The following is a 1188-nucleotide window of genomic DNA, read 5'->3' as shown; positions in this document are numbered from 1 at the left end:
TTTTGACTGATTTTTAAGTTTTTGCCTTATAAATCTATAAACAGCCAGGAATCAGTGTTTGAGATAGTTTGTGTTTGTTTCTTTGGAAATTCTACTTCAATGACAATGTCTTCTCACAAGTCAAAGCACATAAGATTTGGTGTTTCATTACAGTGATTCAAACCCAATAATCTGTCTTTGGTTCTGTCTTGTCTTTTTTCAGCAAATGAGAGGCCTGAATAAATGGCTGAAAGGAATAACACAAAGGTGACAGAATTCATTCTTTTGGGCTTTTCCGTTGCTAGAGATATTGAAATTGTTCTCTTTCTGCTCATTTTAGCCATATATACTCTAACTTTGGTGGGGAATGTTGGGATGATTTCATTAATCCGCTTGGATTCCCGGCTTCACACACCCATGTACTTTTTCCTCAGTAACCTGGCGTTCGTAGACCTTTGCTACTCCTCATCAATAGCCCCCAAGTTCCTGGAGATTCTCTTGACCAGACACAGATCTATATCTTTCTACGCATGTGCAACGCAGCTGGGTTTTTTCTTAAATTTCTTGATTTCAGAGATGGTACTCCTTGCAGTAATGGCTTATGATCGCTATGTGGCCATTTGCAATCCACTTCTCTACATGGTGGTTATGTCTCCAAAGGTGTGTATGCAGCTGGTATTGGGCCCCTACTTATACAGCTTTTCTGTTGCATTGCTCCATACAATAGTTACTTTCCAACTGATATATTGTGGCCCCAATATAATCAATCACTTCTATTGTGATGATGTCCCCTTGATGGCCCTTGCCTGCTCAGATACCAGCCTCAAAGAGATTCTGATATTTATCTTTGCTGGATTCAACATGATAAGTTCTTTGACCACTGTTCTTATTTCTTATGTATACATCGTGGCTGCCATCTTGAGAATACAGTCGGCAGAAGGGAGATGCAAAGCTTTCTCAACTTGTGCCTCTCATCTGACAGCTGTGACCATATTCTATGGGACTCTGATCTTCATGTACCTTCAGCCAAAATCAAACCATTCCCTCGACACAGACAAAATGGCCTCAGTGTTCTACACAATAGTCATCCCCATGCTCAACCCTATGATCTACAGCTTGAGAAATCAGGAGGTAAAGAATGCCTTGAGGAAAGCCATTGAAAAAGGTTACAACCTGCCTCTAAAACACTTTAAAAAAGGAATTTCCTGA

At 40.2% G+C, this 1188-nt stretch overlaps 1 protein-coding gene across 1 annotated transcript; it reads left to right on the top strand.

Moving 5' to 3' along the window:
- Positions 1-222: 222 nt before the first annotated feature.
- Positions 223-1188, top strand: LOC100343539 (olfactory receptor 8U3-like). The gene has a single exon (XM_002709137.2). It carries the CDS (start codon positions 223-225, stop codon positions 1186-1188), a length of 966 nt encoding a protein of 321 aa, XP_002709183.2.

This window comes from Oryctolagus cuniculus, chromosome 1 (genome assembly GCF_964237555.1).
Source record: "Oryctolagus cuniculus chromosome 1, mOryCun1.1, whole genome shotgun sequence".
Classification (NCBI taxonomy): Eukaryota; Metazoa; Chordata; class Mammalia; order Lagomorpha; family Leporidae; genus Oryctolagus; species Oryctolagus cuniculus.
This window is presented reverse-complemented; position numbering and strand designations above follow the sequence as displayed.